At 40.1% G+C, this 17199-nt stretch overlaps 2 protein-coding genes across 3 annotated transcripts; both read right to left on the minus strand.

Annotated features, from left to right (window-relative positions):
* Nucleotides 1-749: 749 nt before the first annotated feature.
* LOC132860085 (ankyrin repeat domain-containing protein SOWAHB-like) lies at nt 750-3550 on the minus strand. The gene has a single exon (XM_060891149.1). It carries the CDS (start codon nt 3369-3371, stop codon nt 1125-1127), a length of 2247 nt encoding a protein of 748 aa, XP_060747132.1. The 5' UTR covers nt 3372-3550; the 3' UTR covers nt 750-1124.
* Nucleotides 3551-5851: 2301 nt separating this feature from the next.
* Nucleotides 5852-16842, minus strand: ccni (cyclin I). Of its 2 annotated transcripts, XM_060890263.1 has the most exons (7): nt 16611-16841; nt 14773-14929; nt 13940-14074; nt 11256-11330; nt 9612-9752; nt 8152-8382; nt 5852-7078 (listed from the first exon to the last, which is right to left on the minus strand). In XM_060890263.1, the coding sequence occupies exons 2-7, from the start codon at nt 14884-14886 to the stop codon at nt 6734-6736; spliced, it is 1041 nt and encodes a 346-aa protein (XP_060746246.1). In that variant the 5' UTR covers nt 14887-14929; nt 16611-16841; the 3' UTR covers nt 5852-6733. The 2 variants fall into 2 exon arrangements, with proteins under 2 accessions (XP_060746246.1, XP_060746247.1); XM_060890264.1 differs by lacking the exon at nt 13940-14074 and having other exon boundaries at nt 16611-16842.
* Between the last annotated feature and the right edge of the window lie 357 nt (nt 16843-17199).

Raw genomic sequence — 17199 nt, forward strand, 5'->3', positions numbered from 1 at the left:
AATCAACCCAAGAGCCAGGTGGTAAAATATTAAACCCACACAGAGAAAGAGCTGAGGGCTAACATTGATTAGCCTTATAAAAGATATCTTAGAATGCAAGCCTTATTTCTAAAATAAACCCCAAACTGCTATTCTATTTATTTACATAAAATACTAGATTTGCTTATAAAAGTCAAACACACTTAGAATCAAATGCTATTTTATGGATACTGTTTTGAAATGAAGTCAGGATCATTACTAAACCAGAAAACTAAGCAAAGGTCTGCATTCATGAAGAACTGTGGAAGGATGTTGGGGGCATTGTAGCTTCACTTTCCAGACTAGGTACTTTATCACATTCCTGGGAGTTTAATGAGGAAAGTGAAAGAGCAGAGGAGAGACGCTTTGGCAAAAGCTGGGTGTTTTTTGGTCAGGATTTTTCTCTAGATTAAGAAGCACAGGTCAGGGAGCAAATCCCCATCAAGTTCAACTTGAAAACACACTGTGCCTTACACTAATTTAAACAAAAGGTTATTAGAGTAGAAATAAAGAATTCACAATAGATAAAAGATTCACAAAAGATACACAATTGATAATAGATAACAATAAGGATGTGTGTGACTGGTGAAACTCAATTTAAATGTAGACCAGCGGCTCTAGCACCATGGCACACAGTATGGGCAGCGATTCAATTCATTAATGTTCTATGGTGAGGGGAATTTTGCTAGGTAAACTACATTGTTCCAAATAACAGCATGAGAACACATGACTTTTAAAGCACCAAAAATATTTTAATATATTGTGTAGGATAAACCAACAACCTTCTTACAAAGTGAGACTTTAAATACTGCATGCTAAAGTTACAATAAGTGAACTGCTTAAAGTTTACATTTATGCTTTCAGCTAAAGGAAGAATGTGCATGTATTTTCATCATGAAATCAAAAATGAAAGTATTTAAAGCCTCCACCCTGCTAGGTTAGACTCCAATGTAGTCCTAAGAAACAAACATATTGCAGAATCAGACTCAACACCCTGCTATAAAACCCACTGTGAATTTAATCAGCTGTATAAGGTCAGGGAAAATACTAAATTGCCTAGTGTTACAGTTTCTGAACACAGACTGAAGCCTGAGACCGTGTTTCTATTAGAGCGAATCTGCACTGGCAGAAACTCTAAGTTGGGATTTGTGTTTGAACAGAGCAGCGAGTGACGCGTGTCTCTTCACTGTAGCCGCTGATCTGTTGACAGGTGCCACTGGGGGTCTATCTAAGGACCACTGTACCCCTGCACTGCTCCCAATCATCGCCTGGGGAGCACCAAGAATCTCCAGCAGATCTTGGTCACTGTTTTTTTCCAAGTACTGCCATGGCCTCTTACCATTGTTGTCCCTGAGAGCCACATTAGCCTTGAATTTGAGCACTAGGAGCCGCAGCAGATTTTTGTGGCCGTGAATAGCAGCCAGGTGCAGTGGTGTGTAGCCGCAGGTGCTCCTGGCATCCACATCCAGCGTCATCCCTGCTTTGTGTACACCATACCACAGAGTGTTCAACACCCGATGGTCTCCATGCTTTGCTATCCAGTGCAGTACAGTATATCCTGACACGAAGTCTCGTTTGGCCAGCAGATTTGGATCCTCTCTGAAAAGCGAGTAAACATCAGTCCAGAGTCCTGTAGCTGCTTTCACAAACCACTCATGCTCTTGGGGCTCCAAGGGAACCTGGGTGTTTCTGTGACCAAAAGATGATGGCTCTTGTCCCAGACTGCGAACAGAGCTGGCAGGGGAGACACTGTCCAGGGGGCTGTGGGTTTGGCTGGAGGAGACATTAAGAAAAGAGGTAATCCGTTGCAGTCGTTTGAGTCGGGCTTTGTCACCATCCTCCCTGAAGGCCTGGTCCAGATCTGCTCCCAGACTTCGACACATTCTGCTTCGCAGTCGGTGAGAGAGCCGCCGGGCAACGGGTCTGTTGCAGGTGCTCTCATCGGGTGCTGAACTTGGAAGAGATGCTTGGGGTTTCTCATCAAGAAGGTTTCCAGTTGAATGGTGCCAGGGTGTGAGTTGGCGTTCTTGGCAACGTAGTTGTGAAAGCAGCCTGACCTCATGGAAACGATGGGTTCCAGACTGAGTCTGCTCCCCACCTTCTGATAAACCTACACCATGATAATTTAGTGCATCATCACTGGGCCAGTTGTCCTGATACTCTTGATGCCAGTTAGAGTTAATTGAAGAAGGCTGGAGGAGGTTATTTTGGCTGGAGGACAGGCCTTGAAGGAATTTGGGCTTCGGGTAGCTGTAAGCCACAAGTGGGTGGGGTGTTTCCAAAGGAAGACTGTTCCTCTGGTTAGTAGGACTGACTGGAGCTGCTGCTGTTGCTCCATAGTCCTCTGGTTCACGGATGCAAATACTTTTGGCCTGTCCGTAACAATCTGGCCTGAGCAGACATTCATTGCTCTGGCTGAGGCCATCTTGTCTAGAAGTATCAAAGGAGTTAACAATACTAGGGACATCAACTAAACATGGACTGGAAGACGAAATCTGTGACTGCCTGAGAGGGATGGGAAAAGGCCAAGCACTGGACGGATTCTTGTCAAATGACTGGAAAGTGCTAGGCAGGGTGTGTTTGTATCTAGTGTCCTTAGACGGAGGGGTCACCCTCACCTCACAGTGTGTATAATCTGGAGGAGGAACAAGGGACTTCTGGTTGCAGCCATCTGCTTCTCGCAATTGTTCAGGTTTGGCACCATGAACACCATTGTGTTTAGAATTCGCCTTCTCTAATATTCCTTTTACCTCTGAAGGCTTATCAAAGCTCTGGCTGCTCCCACTTGAGCGTTTTGAGTCCATAGTAAATGAAGACATGCCCAAAGTACATGTATTTATAATTTTGTCTTTGCTGGGGACTGAGGACACCCTTTGTTCCCATGGTTGATGTGATGAGGTTTGAAAATCCTCCAAATGAACACTCTCAATATGATTCCCACTATTGTTTACAATCCCTGCAACTGGCAAGATTTGGTCCTTGTTACGAACTTGTGAGAGCTGAGTTTTCTGATTAGGATCCTCACAGTGATTAGGTTTAGTAGCACAAACTTCTACTTTACTGCTTCCAGCTGCTTTCTGTTTCTTATCAGTTCCTAACGAGTCCGCCCTGGTGGAGACGTCTCCGAGATGAGGTCGGTACTGTTTCCTTAACACGACATAAGACACTCCATCCTCCTGCTTCACCGTGGCCACGGCGTTGACATACCTTTTAAACAGCTCTCGGTTCCGCAGTCGGTCCTCGTGCTCTCGCAAAAACTCTTTAAAGTGTGTCAGCAGATCCCCGTTCCGTACCTTTCCTCCGTTGCGCAAGAGAAAGCGCAGCACCGACTCCTGTGTGAAATCGGTGGCCATGCTTGTTAACGTCCGACTTTTTCTTTCGTGGGTTTCGATCAGCTTCAAAGTTCACGACGTTCCAAACCGGTCAGACGTTTCAGCCGCTCGAACACAAACCCTGCCCACTCGCAGTGCGCGTGCACGTTCTGAGCGCCACCTGCACGTTCTGAGCGCCACCTGCACGTTCTGAGCGCCACCTGCACACCTGGTTGAGGGATTACTTTGTACCCAATTAAGTGATATGATATTGCTGGAATGTTTTCTAGTTCATGCAAACAATCAGTCAAACGCTTTTAATTCAGCATTTTCTGAGCACTCTCATCATTGATGAAATAAAAATACTCCCAGCACATGATATATTCCTGAAAACCTCGAGGTGTTGAATTTACAAATGTGAAGGAAAATGTTTCATCATCTACTATAAAGAAGCAGGGGTTACCTTTTTCCAGTGTGACCAGCAAAACAATAACAAGGTTTAGAAAATATGTATTTACCAAATGCAAAATCAATGACAGGCTGGTTGAGTATTTCTATAACTGCTGATGTCTAATCAATTTAACACACAACAATCTCTAGAGTTTACTTAGACTGGTGCAATAAAGAAAAAACATCAATTAAGCAGCAGTTTTGGGGACAGAAATGCTTTGGAGAATGGACAGACTGGTTTGAGCTGACAGAAAAGCTTTGGCACCTGAGAGAGGGATCAGCAGTATTTATAATACATGTATTTAAAATATGCATTCCAAATACAAAATACCATTTTTTTCATTTGTATTTGATGGTGATTATAAAAAATGCTGATTATGTTGTACCAAATTACTTCAGTGCTTTTTTTGTAGTTTAAAATACTATAAATACTTTCTGTGATGTCTAGGTGTTTTCAAAAACAATGCCTTGATATCCTTTGTCCAGAACTTGCCCAGGCATATCACAACATCAGCGAATAGGCTAATTGTTCCATTGCAGGTGAGTAATGTACACCTCCAGCTTTCATTGATTTTCAGCAAAAACTATTGCCACCTTCTTCTTTGCAATTAGGATTTGGTGTTTTATCAAAACCCATGTGAAAATGTTATCCAAACTAAACTAATGTCACTTATCAGCATTAAGGCTAATGTCAACTGTGCTGTGGATGATAAAAATCCAAATGTTTTATAGTTGTTTTTACAGTATTACTGCACTGTATCAAGCGGTTAAGGGGACATTTAGGCTACCAGTGTTTCTAGCAGTACCTGTGTGATGGTAGACTGGATTAAGCCAGACATGTCGGAGTGTCAGTCTGCTGCCCTCACATGCCACCACTTTCCCAGCCCACACACATACAATCGAATAGCTGAGATACTTGAAGAAATTTACTCATGAGTTTATGTTTTGTAATGAACACACTGTGGCAACCTTCATGGACAATGGGGCCAATTTCTTCAAGGCATTCATTGTTTCAGAAGTGTGTTGATGAGGGTGAGCTCAGTTATGTGACCATATACTCCTCAGACTCCGTGGAAAATGACACAGGGTTTATTTTTCCAACTCATCCCCGGTGTGCATGCCATAGACTTAGAATAGTGACTTCAGCAGATGTCAAAAAAGCAATGATAGACAATGAACAATACAGCAATAAAGCAATGAGTTTTATTTTGTCATGGCTTAATAACTCAGCAATGGCATAATGTGCTTTGTGGAATGCCCCAAGAAGACCCAAAACAGTGGAAATGCTGTCTGATGTGCTGAAATGCAGCTTGATAATACCTTCAGTGCCTTTCTAGAGCTTCAACTAGAAGTCAATGAAGCAACCCTAGCATGTGACACATCCATACTTCAAAATGTGATGGCTGTGTCCACAAATGGGATGTAAAAAAATTATTCAAGAAATAATGCTTTAAGGCTGCCAGAGATCTGGGGCTTTTGACAGTGAACGAGTCCTCATGTTCAGCTGGACAAGAAAACAAAAGAGGAAGATTATGACGACTTCATCTTCACAGAGACAGATCTGGATTCATTACACTTGTAGCAGTACCCCCACATCAAACACCCTTTTACAAGGTTTAACACAATAATTCCATCAGCAACAGCGGAGTGCTGCAAAAATGTTTTAGAATGGCTTGAGGGACATGGAGAAAAGGTTTTGACTTTCCCAGACCTCAATCTGATTGAACATCTGTGGGATGTGCTAGACAAACAATTCCAATCTATGGAGGCCCCCTCCATGAGGCTTAAAGGATCTTCTGCTAATCTTTTTGTGCCAGATACCACAGCACACCTTCAGAGGTCCTGTGGAGTCCAAGTCTTGACAATGTCAAAACAATTTTGGCAGCACAAGAGCAACCTACAAAATGTTAGGCAGGTTTTTTTTTTATGTTTAAGTGATGTAAATTGTTAGGTTGGAATATGGGCAGAGCCACGATACTGTTTACAAAAATTAAACAGTTAACCCACTTAACCAGGTGGATAGTTGTCTATAGAGTTAGAAATCACACAAAGAAAAACTCCATTCTCTCAAGTGTGTTACAGTTTCCATTTATTTGAACCTTTATGGTGATGTTTCAGCAGTGTGGGCATCCCTTCTTTCTTCAGAGAAGAACAGAGCCAGAGATAAAAGATTATCAGAGAAAACAGAATGGTAATAGTCTAAAGCTTTTTTTGCCATTTCAACAGGTTTTGTAAATTTTTTTCAACATTTTTTGTTAAAGTGTACCTACAGATGCATTATCTTTTAAAACAAACACTAAAACTTGTGTCTCTTGTGCCACGTGTAATTGGATGGTGTGTTCACATGAATTCTTCATTAATGCTCTTTTAACAGAAGTGATAGGGATGTTATCAACCTCTAATGTTCAACCTCTCACACACACCTAAATGGCCAAGACATGAAAAAAACAAACAAAACAAAACAAAAAAAAAACAGCCAAAACAACAACAGAATGAGAGAAAGAGAGAAAAAATGTGTAGTTAAAAAAATAAATTTTCTCAAAATGTTATCTTAATTCTAGCTATTTAAGCCATGGCATTAAAAAATATTATCTTTAATCAAATTTAACATTCCGGTGTTATGCACTCAGACAAGAAATAAAAAAGATTAAATCAGCACTCAGATACAGCGTGCAGGGGAAAACAGATAAATACAGATAAAGTTAGATCTAAATTATTCACAGATATATGCGAGACATACGCTAGTGATAGACAAAGACAGGTATTTTTGTATGAGTGGGCTAGGGAGTATTTTTTCCACATTTTGTGAACTTGTGATTAGACCTGACAGAGAGATAGTTATGAAAGAACTGCGGAATATTTCATGTGTGTGTGTTTTAGCTCTGTTCTGCTCTGAAGAATACGGGATGCTGTCGTAACTGCGGTCTGGCCCCATTTCAACCCCAAGCGCGTTGCTAGGATACGGTGACAGGCTGAAGGGCAGGACATGGCGAGGAATCACCCTCTATGGACATGTACCCTGAAGTAGACCCACTCCCTCCTCCTGGCTCCTCCTCATTGTAGAGACGCTTGATGCCATCAAAGTATTCATCCACATCCATCTGCTCCACCTTGCGCTTGGACGAGAGCTTCCTGCGCAGTGGCAGAGTGGGTAGAACGGGGTGAAAAGTCGCACAAGGGTCGTGGGGGGTTTGCAGTGGGTGGCAGACGTACACAGTGTTGGGAGGCAGGGATGCCGTGTGTGTGGAGAGACAGCGTGCCACTAGCTCTCGGCAGCCGATCAGCTTGGAGCTGTCGATCTGAGAGAAAAAGAATAAATATAAATCTAAGGCAGGACAATATGAAAAGATAAAAATACCTCTGGTAATATTATACAATACACACTTACTGTCCACTTTATTAGGAGCACCATACTAATACCGCATAGGAACCCTCTCTGCTCTCAGTACAGTTTACACAAACAAAATCCCCAGCATGAATTACACAAAACATTCCAATCAGACATTGGTCCATGTTAGTATGATTGCATCAAAACAGGTTTGTCAGCTGCACATTCATGAGTGAAACTACCTTATCCAGAAGGCCACACATGGTACTAGTCTGAGATGATGTATGAAAGTATCCATGTGGCCATAAAGAGATGCATGTGCTCAGCAACACAACTCAGCCTGGGGCATTCAGACAATGTTTGATTGGTATTAAGGGCATTAAAAAAAATCTATATTCCTGCACCATTACTACAGCATCAGCAACAGCCTAAACTGTTGCCCTAAGGCAGTTTGGGTACATGGATTCATGCAGTTCTCATGATCTGAATTTCATCTGATCAATCTTTGGGAATCCCTGCCCAGTGTAGCCTTATATACATGTTCATGGCTGACAGGAGCGGAACCCAGTGTTGATTTCTGCTGCTGTAACTCATCAACCTCAATGTTTATGTCAGTCTTTTCTATTCACCACAGCTCTAAAGTGGTTTTGAGGGTCACTTCCTGTTGGCGTAAACCAGTCTGGCCCAGTTTTCTGCTGAGAACTGCCACTCAGTGGATGTTTTTTGTTTGCCTCACTCTTCTACCACCAACCATAAAACATTCATTTACCAGCATCACATTTTCCCTTATTCTGATGTTTGTTGTGATCACTTTATGCACTGCACTGCTGCCACATGAATAGTTGATTAGATAATTGCATGAATTGTTCCTAATAAAGTGGCCATACATATTAAAGCTTTAAATGGATGGATTTCTTCAATAAAGCCTAAAATATGTCTTTTTACATATTTCCAGAACTAAAAAATAAACAAAAGTTCCAATATTTTTTTCCAGTAGAAGCATTGAGATGTGCATGTATGTGTATATACTGTATGTATCTTTACCTGAACTTTGCGCAGCAGGTCGGCAGCAAGAGCGAGCCAATCAGGACAGAGCTTTTCCAGCTGCAGCGTGACAAGAGCGAGGGCCAGCATGGAGCCACGCTCCTGCAACAGTGCATTATGGGAAAGGCAGTGCAACAGCTCCTGAGTGAGCAGGGCAAGGTGCTGTGATCGATTCAGACCCAATAACACGCCCGAACTCACAGCCTTGCAGCTGAACACCATTGCGTGGAACTAGAGAGACACAGAACGATAGAAATAAACAGAAAAATCAGTCTTGTGATGAGAGACATGTTCACCTGTAGATAAACAGGTGTGGTAACATCCACACCACCTGGATAGTCCGCATACCTACACAAGCTCTCTTCTGCCCCCCAGTGGCCCTTATTAGAGTTACATGAAGTGGCAATGTTCCAAAAGCAAATAAAGGAAACATTATAAACAGAGTATATTTTGATAGATTTTCATACACAGATTTCTCAAATGTATGTGTTTTAAATGGTGCGTTATTATCTAATAGCAAAACTAATGTTGGTGACCACTTTAATAGCAAAACTAAACTCTCCGACCAATTTAATAGAAGCACATGCACATTTATACAGTTATTTAATCAGCCAATCATGCGGCAGCACAATGCATACAATCACGCAAACACAGGTAAAGAGCTTAAGTTAATATTCACATCAAACATCGGAATAGCAGAAAACACATCGCTGAGATCTCTGTGACTTTAGCCATAGCATGGTTGTTGGTGCCAGAAGGTCTGGTTTGATTATTTCAGAAACTGATCTGAGATTTTCATACTCAACACACATTAGTCATTCTCTTCCAAACTCTCCCAAAAACAGACAGGTCAACTCAATTAAATATTTACAATCCAAGTGATCAGAAAAGCACATCAAACCTTGAAGAGATGTTCCACTCAGGTTTGTCAGGTTCTACTTCCTGTCAGACAAGAACAGGAATCTGAGGCTATCATGGGCACAGACTCGCCCAATCTGGACAACTGAAGACTAGGAAAAGACCAGGTGATTATTATTTTTTATTTAATCTTTAATTGTCCAGTTTGGGTGAGTGTGTGTTCATGATAGCCTCAGATTCCTGTTCTTGGCTGATGGGAGTCGAACCTGATGTGGAGTTTTTTTTAAACCTTTAGAGACTTTTGTGTGTGAAAATCCCAAATCAGCAGTTTCTGAAATATTCAAACAAGCCTTTCTGGCAGCAACAACCACCATGCCACAGTTAAAGTCACAGAGATCTCATTGTTCCACATTCTGAAGTCTGATGTGAACTTCAACTGAGGTTCTTCACCTCTTTCTGCATAATTTTACACCTTGCCCTGCTATTAATGTTCCTACTAAAGTGATCATTGAGTGTGCATGCAATTCTTTATTTAAATTAGACAGGCTGCTTAATTTTCTGCCCTTTCGCAGTTACTTTGAATGTATTTAGGAGACACTCACAATGTGCAGGAATTCAAGTGGAGTGGCTGCATGCAGGTTCCAGCTGAGTTTATCCAGAATGATCCTCTCCATCCTCAACACCTCTGAAGGAGTACATCCACAAGCACTGCTGCTGATCAGCTCTCTAAGAGCAGGGATACGCTGCATACACAGACGCACACAAAGAGTTAAACCAACTATAGGTATTACACTTAACCTTTATCCCTACGTAACTGTAGCTCATTATGCGTCATATAAAGTTTTGTTTAAAAGAGTGAAAGCAGGACGCACCTACAGATGCTGACAGAGAAAATGTGCTGTTTAAACATATTTCTACAAGGAATTATTATAATACATTTTCTATAGCAGTAGTTCTGACAGAACATTATTTACAGTCCAGTGTCACCCAAATGAGGATGGGTTCCCTTTTGAGTCTGGTTCCTCTCAAGGTTTCTTCCTCATATCATCTCAGGGAGTTTTTTTTTTACTGCCACTGTTACCTCAGGCTTGCACATTAGCAATAAATGTTATGGTTAAATGATAAATGAATTTTATACTTTAACTTTTTATTCTGTTTCTATGCTTCTGTGAAGCTGCTTTGAGACAATGTTAAGCGACAATGATTAAATTGAATTGAATTAACAGTAGTGCTGTCTGTAAGGCAAATCTGAAATGTATCGTATCGTGCTTGCTCTAAGCCAAGGTCCATGCAATGTCTTGTGGGCATTCTCCAGGCTTTCGATGAGAAATAGCTCTAGATATCTAACGCTATCTATTTCAACACTAAATAATACACGAATCAGTGTAAACATTAGTTATTTTGATTTGCTTGTCATGTGCTTGGCTTTGTTGGATGATTAAGGAGGGAAGTTCACTTTCTGCTACTTCCCACTATAAGCTTTGCATTTGTTACATTTTTCTTCTATTTTTGTACATTAAGCCGTAAACAGGATCCAATTCCATATAGGAACGAAAGCTGTGACTGTGATATTTAAGTGTCGGATACGTGTGGCATGAGATCTGAATCATACAAGGCAATATTTTGGATTTGTTGATTTACTTACGAGCGATTGCCTGTCGCTTTCTCGCTTACTAGCGTACACGTATAATACAATATTGTTTCTATTATAGCAACTCATTCACATGGTCTTATATGATGTATATTCGACAATAACTAAAGACAACACAAACATGCTGTTATGTAATAAATAATAAATAGCTAATCATTTATATAGTGAATATTTCTGTAAGGATGTATTTATTAACAGCTTACAAAAAGAGTCTCGGTTCTCTGTGCTTTTTTAGAGTCTGCCATGGGGCAGTCATCATCACAGAGAACAGAGTTTTTCTCTGTAACATGACTGTTGAAGTGGGGGTGTGGTGAAGTGGTGGTTTGTGAATGGGAGGCGGAGATGGAGAAGGTGAGTAAGGATTACACACCTGCTGGAAACTTAGCTAAGGAATGCTCTGTGTCATCACATAGTGACGAGGATAAAGCGTCTCGTGGGAGTGTGGCACAGTTCAGAGCAGTGTGCGTGTGTGAGTTTTAAATATCACCACCATAAAACGAGTAAAAAGATCCTCTGCCAATATAAAGATCTTTCCTTTATCCACAGGTCACCGTTTACACTTCAGCCAAGTCTTTTTTTGGGATATTGAACTCACCTCATCCTCTTCACTTGTCTTAGCTGCCAGGAAAAAACAGGTGATAGCAATGCAGCGCAGGTACTTGGGACGAGCCTGAGTGAGAGAGAGAGAGGTGAGGGGAGAGAGAGGGAGGGATGTTACTAATTATTACATTACATCGTCATTTCCAATAATCTGTGTTACACAGACTATGTACAGTACACAGACTTAACTGTGCACAACGCTGAAAAAAGTCCCAAGGCTCGTACCACATCACACCACACCACCTGCGTCTACTTCCTTTATGCTACTTCCTGCTTTCTTTAGCAGCATGAAGAAACACAGAGAAACCCTGACACATGCAACACCATGGACGGCGTGTTTTCTTAACCTCTGACGACACGCAGTAACACAAAGAAACACAAGAGAAACATTTTGTAACCTTGTCTAAGAACAATATACCTCATCAGTTATAATATTAACAACACTAATTATTAATAGATACTAGACATGTGCTATATACCAATTTTTATTGCCTGTACATGATATTATACTTGCCACAATATCTAATATCCTGGAAATAAATCCTCTCAGGGTGCTCACTCTCTCTGTCTAGTTGACTTCAGTCAACCAAGTTTACTAAACATCACTGAAGATTTTACCCAAAAAAAAAAAAAAAAAGGCATTTGACGTTGCGTGATTGCCACTGCCAGCAATCAGCTCCTGACTGCACAGCTGCTAACATCACCCTCCTCTACTCTCCTCTAACTGAAAAGCAAGTAAAATGAGTCTTAATATGGTGAAAATGTTCATTTTCCTTTCTTTTATTTAGCTCTACTTAATTTCTTAAGTGGTTAAGTGGAAAAGTCTGGGTCTCAAACCCAAGCACTGCAAAGCTGCCACTTTGAGTAAGGCCCTTAACCCTTTCTGCTCTAGTGGTGCAGTATTATAGCTGCCCCTGCACTCTGACCCCAACCTCCAAAGCTGGTATATACGAAGAAAAGCATTGTACTGTGACATTCTAAAGAAACTACAGGCAGGGAATCACACTGCAAAAGCCTACATACACACTAATGTGAATTAAGACAATGTGTTTATACTTTTTTGTAATTTGACAGCAACAGTTTACTGACTGAGGATCCTGGGCCTTATACTGAGCTTGAGTCTGTGTGTGTGTGTGTGTGTGTGTGTGGTTTCTATTCAAAGCTCCTAGATGTCCATATGGATTTCTCCTGGTTTTCTCCACCAACAGGTCAACAGGCTCTGATAAATTGCTCCTAGGTGTGAATGTGTGTGTGTGTGTATGTGTGCATGTGTGTGTTGGCCTGTAATGGACTGCCATCTCATCCAGATGAATCTCTTCCTCTCACCTGAGGCAAGCGTTTAATTTCCACTAGAACCCTGACGCTACATTCTAATAACTTTTATTATAAAGTAGGTAATTAGTACTATATTAATCATCCATTTGTAGCCCAGCAAAACAGAGCAGACTTTGCAAAACTTTTAGATGTTTCACTTTTAAAACAAAAGTGAAGCTATTTTGGTATGTTGCTATGAATCCAGTTGCTTTCAAATAATTAAAAAACTATTTGTGCTGCAAAAATAAACTACAGACAAACAAGCTGCAATTATCTTAAATACCCTGAAGAGTTTCCTTAGCTGAGTATACATCACTGTGTAGTGTAGAGACACACTGTGTGAACCATCAAGTACCAACACAAACATCACAAATGATTTACACATAAACCACATGTTCATATAGAGTGAGTATAATGTGAGGCACACTTTCACTGGTAATGTTTAGGATTTTAGTCAAACTGTATTTCAGGGCAAAAAAACTTTCACAAAAAGTCCTGCATTTCTTCGCTCTCTTCAGACGTTTCCTCACGTTGTCCATGACGAAGTGTTTAGTCAAGTGTCAGCAGGTTGTACAATATGTCATCATCTTTCCTGCTTATTTATTAGCACAGGCGCTCCCCTATAAATGATTGTGAATTGTATTTCCTGACAATCTTTGACACAATTTCTATTTCACCTTCTTATTAATTAGCCCCCCACTGTACAGGTTACATATGAAGGGACTTAAAGAGTTTCATATAAAGAGGTTGAATGAAACACAGATAAAGTGAGAGAGTGAGAGCGTTGGACAGGATGAGGGATAAGGACAGAGCGGAACAGAAAGAGCGTGGGAGATTTAGACTGTGGGGCAGTAAGGAAGACTAAACAAGCACAATGAGACTGATGAAGATATCCTGAGACAGGTAGTGAAACAGAGCAAAATAAGAGAGAGAGATACAATATTAACTTGTGTTTCATTTGAACTCATGTTCTCTTCAACTGCTCAATTTAGTCTTGATATACTATATAGTGCACACACACATGGGCACGCGTGCACACACACAAGGCCCACACGCACGCACCAGCACACACATGCACATGTTCTTTCTATCTCTCTCGCTCTCTCTCACACACACACAGCTCAAAGGTGACATGCACATATGACTTGGCAACACTCTATCACTTCTATCTCCTCCTTTCACAACTTCATATTAAAAACCTCCAAACTTTCATATTCAAATGATGATATTTTGTGACCTTTTGTAATCACGCACTTGGGTGCTTTTTTTGGGGTCTTGATGGAAAAGGAGTTTAGCATTAAACCAAATCCCTACTCCAGAGGTGCATTCACAGCTTTAAGCTTAAAGTGTGAGTAGAGTGAATACCTTTATGGTGGAGAGGAAGCGGTCAAGGATGGAGATAGCCAAACCGAGGGTTTCGGGATAAAGCTTCAAGCACCGGTGCACATCAGTGAGCCACCGCACGGCCTCGTCACGCTGGACAGGGGAAATATCTGTATCCTGCCGAGTAGAAGTTTCATTCCCTGGTTTAATTAGCGTCTTTAACCACCTTTACGGGCTTCCCTAGATTCCTAAATGAAAGTGTGCAGCGTTTTACTATCTGATTGCTAATGTCACACAAGACACATCTCGTCTTGATGCATTTCGCCATCATGCCTGTGAGAATTTGCATGACTTGGTACAAAAGAAGCTAGCATGTCTGCTTAATTGTGTTATTGTGTAGCTCTTATAAAAAGATAAAATGTATATTATGTTTTGTGTGTAGTGAATTTAGTGATCTTGTTTACATTTATCTGGCATGTTTGTGTTTTTTAACTGGAAACTGCATCAGATCACTATGCCTGCTAGTTTAATTCCTAGAACAGCAGAACTACAGCAATACAAACTCAATCCTGCACCAGGCAATTACTGATAGTGGTACAGAAACGGAATTAAAGGTGTCCGTGTGACAAGGGGGCATTAAAAACAGCATAGGTGTGAGGTTTAATTGTAGATACAGCACAAAAGAGCAATCCCAGACATATAGCCTATAAATGTATCTTCTGACGTGTATACATGCAAAATATATTGGTGCTACATGACCAAATAATTTACAGCCAATGTTCTGTGTTTAGCGTCCTGTTTATTTCTTGTCCTGGACTGGTGTGTATTTTCCACTTGATTAAACACTTGATGTGTGTTTAGCTACATCAGTTTACCTGGTTGGCTGGTTTCTTAGGCACATAGCTCCTCCACAGCTCAGCTTCCCTAGAAGCAGCCTTTTCCAGGAGAAAAGACAGCTTCTGGCCTTCCGTGGGTTCGGCAAACTTCATCACGAACCCAGGAAAAGCCTACCTCCCCACTGGATACAGCAACCTGGAATAAACATAAAAAGAGCTAGTGTTAAGAACACAAGACCAGAAACATGACCCTACAACCCTGCATCCTGATCATGATAGTTGTGGATTGTACCACACTGCAAACCCTAAAGATGAAATTTTGGACCCAAAAACAGTTTGTACCCAAATCCAACCCTTACTTCAGTAGATAACTACTTTGCACACACTGCCTTCTTTGCACACACTGTCTAATCATTTCTGTCATTTTGCACATACTGTACATCTGTTGTTTGCTGTCAGACAATCCTATACATTATCTCAGGGACCTGCTGCTAAGAAACTGTGTTCAGTCTAGTATTACTATGTATTATGTACATTGTCTGAACATACAGTATTTACACTGGTCGGCACTGTTTCTGTTTATTGTCTTTTGTGTATTGTCTTTTTTGTATTGTCTTGTAACTTTTCGTCTGCACTGTCTTTTGTTTTGCATTGTGTTGTGGTTCTTGTCCTGCACTGTTTGCACTTTATGTGTCTAGGACTAACTTACTAAGTCCTTAGACCTGTCTTTGTTTTATGTAGCACCATGATCATGGAGAAACGTTGTCTCATTTCACGATGTACTGCAACAGCTATATATGGTTGAAATGACAATAAAAACTTCTTGACTTGACTTGACTAATAACAATCCCATGTGTATACTGTAGACTTGTAAGAACTGCTGCTGCAGTCATAAAGACGGTTCTGTATTCTGTATTCCAGGTCTGCTATTCACAGTACGGTCATAATAAACATCCAATCAATACTCATAGTCAATGTTTGATAGAGCGACAATAAAGCATTACTTCTTAACTATCTGGATGTCCAAGGTTTCTTCCTTGTGGATTATCGGTGACATTTTCTCTCACAATCTACATCTACATCAAAAACTGTAGGATAAAATGTAAATCTTCTTAGTGTTTATATATATAAAACACTGTAAGAATATATATATATATATATATATATATATATATATATATATATATATATATATATATATATATTCATCACTGTAGAATTGTACTAGCTCCAGTCTGAGTTTGGAACTAGTATTTCAGTACACTCTGGTCTACACTTGAGTAATCTATACACTAACCTTCGACAAAAGTTTCCATGGAGCAAAATATAAAGTGCCACAATGTTATTGAAGTGTCTCATTAAACGGAAAGCTTGTTTTCATGAATCCTTATCGACTATAGAGCTGTACGATGCTTATATTTGTCGGAAATAACATCAAACTTATAGACGACGAAATACTTATTATTGTTAGATTTTAGGCGACAGGACAAGGTCAAATATCGTCAAGATATTTACAGCGGTATCGTAAGGTAACGAGCTAAACTGGCGTTAGCATGAAGCTAATCATATATATATATATATATACATATACATATGTATATATATATATATATATATATATATATATATATATATATATATATATATATATATATATATAAATCCGGATTTTTTTTACATTACTGTGTTTGTCAGCTTCGTTCGGATTTAATCAAGCTAACTTGCTTTGCTAACGATATATTTTCACTTAGTCGTGGAAAAAAATAGATTGTAACGACCGCCATGATGATATTTATAGATATTTACGTATATAAGTGTGTGTGTTTTTTTTTTAGATAAGATAATAGAAAGCGACACAAACGGTCACTTGGCGTTACCTCCCCTGCAAGGCGGTGGGAAACGCAGTCCGACTCGGAGATCATCCGGTCCATTAAACTGAGATCAAATACAAAATCAGGTCGAATCGAGGCATGACTACAATTCCATCTTCGCCTCCATTGTGTAGGATGAAATTAAGGGGATTAATACATATATTATAAAAGAAAACGAACGGAATATAGACAAACACGTCTATACTTCCGAGGAGGGGGACTGAAAAAGAAAGAAAACGTCCCGCCCACTTTTACTGCGTATAATAGACTTCACAATAAAATATTATAAACACTGGAAAATGAAGAACATTGACATTCAGTAAAAAAATATCTTGTCTCAATATGAGCTGTGATAATAATACAGTAATCAAATTAAATCTCTTACGTGTGGAATTTAGTGATATATATTCATATGTGTATATATGGCGGAGATGGAACTACTTTCTCTGGCGGATGCAGCATATAAATGGCCGTCTGTAGTCCGGGGATCACGGATACGATCATCATAACAATCATAAAACGACATTTTTAACGCTAAAACGAATAAAACGTGGTATATATAAAGTTTCCATGTATCAGTATTCAATATATATAC

The sequence above is a fragment of the Tachysurus vachellii genome, chromosome 17 (genome assembly GCF_030014155.1).
Source record: "Tachysurus vachellii isolate PV-2020 chromosome 17, HZAU_Pvac_v1, whole genome shotgun sequence".
NCBI classification, from domain to species: Eukaryota; Metazoa; Chordata; class Actinopteri; order Siluriformes; family Bagridae; genus Tachysurus; species Tachysurus vachellii.

Bases quoted from the DNA above. Each gene is read 5' to 3' on its own strand.
- LOC132860085 (XM_060891149.1), bottom strand. From the start codon at position 3,371: ATGGCCACCGATTTCACACAGGAGTCGGTGCTGCGCTTTCTCTTGCGC.
- ccni (XM_060890263.1), bottom strand. From the start codon at position 14,886: ATGAAGTTTGCCGAACCCACGGAAGGCCAGAAGCTGTCTTTTCTCCTG. The intron at 11,331-13,939 runs GTATTCACTCTA...TCTCTCACTCAG, and splicing joins GCTTCCTCTCCACCATAAAG to GCTCGTCCCAAGTACCTGCG. The intron at 8,383-9,611 runs GTGAGTGTCTCC...GTGTCTCTCTAG, and splicing joins CACTTGAATTCCTGCACATT to TTCCACGCAATGGTGTTCAG.